The sequence below is a fragment of the Gracilinanus agilis genome, unplaced genomic scaffold (genome assembly GCF_016433145.1).
Source record: "Gracilinanus agilis isolate LMUSP501 unplaced genomic scaffold, AgileGrace unplaced_scaffold36707, whole genome shotgun sequence".
NCBI lineage: Eukaryota > Metazoa > Chordata > Mammalia > Didelphimorphia > Didelphidae > Gracilinanus > Gracilinanus agilis.
The window spans coordinates 2,799-4,541 of record NW_025369920.1 but is presented as its reverse complement, the minus strand read 5'-3'; the positions used below and the strand labels follow the sequence as shown (position 1 = coordinate 4,541).

At 50.8% G+C, this 1,743-nt stretch overlaps 1 protein-coding gene across 1 annotated transcript; it reads left to right on the top strand.

The window, feature by feature from the left end:
• Positions 1-3: 3 nt before the first annotated feature.
• LOC123254981 (insulin-like growth factor-binding protein 2) lies at positions 4-403 on the top strand (the record flags this gene model as incomplete). The annotated part of the gene is made up of 1 exon (XM_044683860.1): positions 4-403. A coding segment is annotated over one exon (400 nt), but the record flags the coding sequence as incomplete, so codon positions are not given.
• Between the last annotated feature and the right edge of the window lie 1,340 nt (positions 404-1,743).

The following is a 1,743-nucleotide window of genomic DNA, read 5'->3' as shown; positions in this document are numbered from 1 at the left end:
CCGCTGCTGCCTCTGCTGCCTTCGCTGCTGGCTGGGGGAGGGAGCCACGGGGCCCTAGCCGAGGTGCTGTTCCGCTGTCCCCCTTGCACCCCGGAGCGCCTGGCTGCCTGCGCTCCCCCTTCCGCAGGGCCAGTTGCGCCTCCAGCGGTGCCCCCAGCTGCCGCCGCCGCCGCAGTCTTGCCCTGCACCGAACTGGTCCGGGAGCCCGGCTGCGGCTGCTGTCCGGTCTGCGCCCGGCTGGAGGGCGAGGCGTGCGGTGTCTACACCCCGCGCTGCGCCCAGGGGCTCCGCTGCTACCCACACCCGGGCTCGGAGCTGCCCCTCCAAGCTCTGGTCCAGGGCGAGGGCACTTGCGTCAAGCTACGGGACACCGAATATGGCACCAGCCAGGAGCAGGTTGCAGGTAAAGAAGGGAAGAGGCTGTGCAGAAATCTAGACAACTATTTTGTAAGGGAAACTTGAGGGACTGAGGGACTGCCTTTCCATACTTCGTGAGAAGAATTGGGAGGGGAAGTGTGAGAAAAATGAGCCCCAATTTTAAAGGAGAAATTTTTTTAAAGGAGGGCACTTAAAATCCCTTTTGGGTGAGAGGGTGGATGTGAGGATGGAAGGGTGAAGCAAAGGGGAGAGGAGTTAGCAACGAAATGCCAGGCACTCTGCTAGTAAGTGCCTTATAAATATCTCTTTTGGTAGAGAGGTGGAAAGAGTAGAGGATTTTACATTATAATCCTAACCTGGGCTTAATTCCTTACCCTTAGACAAATCCCTTGGGTCCAGTCTTAGTTTCCTTATCTGTACAATGAGGGTGCTGGATTCTTAAAAGCACCTTTCAACTCTAATGATCCATGAAAAAAGAACCTAACTACTATCTGAAGGAATGGATAGAAGGAAATATCTGGGGGGTTTGAGGAGGGAGGGAAGAGCCTTTCCCCCTCCTCGTGGGGTGGAGGAGGGTGCAGGGAGAATTTGGAATATGATTTGGAAAGGGAACCTTCTCAGATCCTGGGAGGAAGGACCTTAAATACACTGCGTTGTGTGGGTGGAGGAAAGATTCCTGCCTACCTCCTCTGGAAGGGGGTATTGAATGGGGACAAAGGTGCTTCTTACTCTTTTAAAGATTTGCTCACTTTTAAAGGTTTTTGGAATGTAGTGCTCTGCCCACCACAAGGTACACTTGGCTCCCTGTCCTGCCTAGATGGAGAAAGAGATGGACACTTACCACTTTCTTTTGTAGTGGCAAGAGCCTGGGCTTGTGGAATCAAAATGTTTGTGACTATTTACTAGCCTTGTGACCTTGGGCAAGTCCTTTCCTTTCCCCAAGGTCTCTCATTTTCATTATTTGATAAAATGAAGGGAGCACGATAGACCTAGAGGCAGGAAGAAAAGGACATGGGCTATTATTTTGGAGGGAGAATTGCTTTAAAAAAAGGCAAGACTTCTATTTTGGGAGGGAACAGGGAGGGTACTTCCTACAATGTTGGAAGCATAGAAAAGAGGAAACATTTAAGTGGGAGAAAGAGAAATGCTGCTCTTATGGAAGGCAAAGAACATTTGAGTGAGCACTCTTATGGGGGATACTTGGTAGTGTCTTGGACAGTAGGGAGGACCAATCTAACTTTTTAATAAAAGCCCTTCCCTTCCAGATGGCACAGAAGCATTTATAGTTTGTGCGGGTGGAGGAGGGTGATGATTAGCTTTCAGGCATATTTCAGGGAGGCCATGTGGCATAGTGGAAAGATCTCT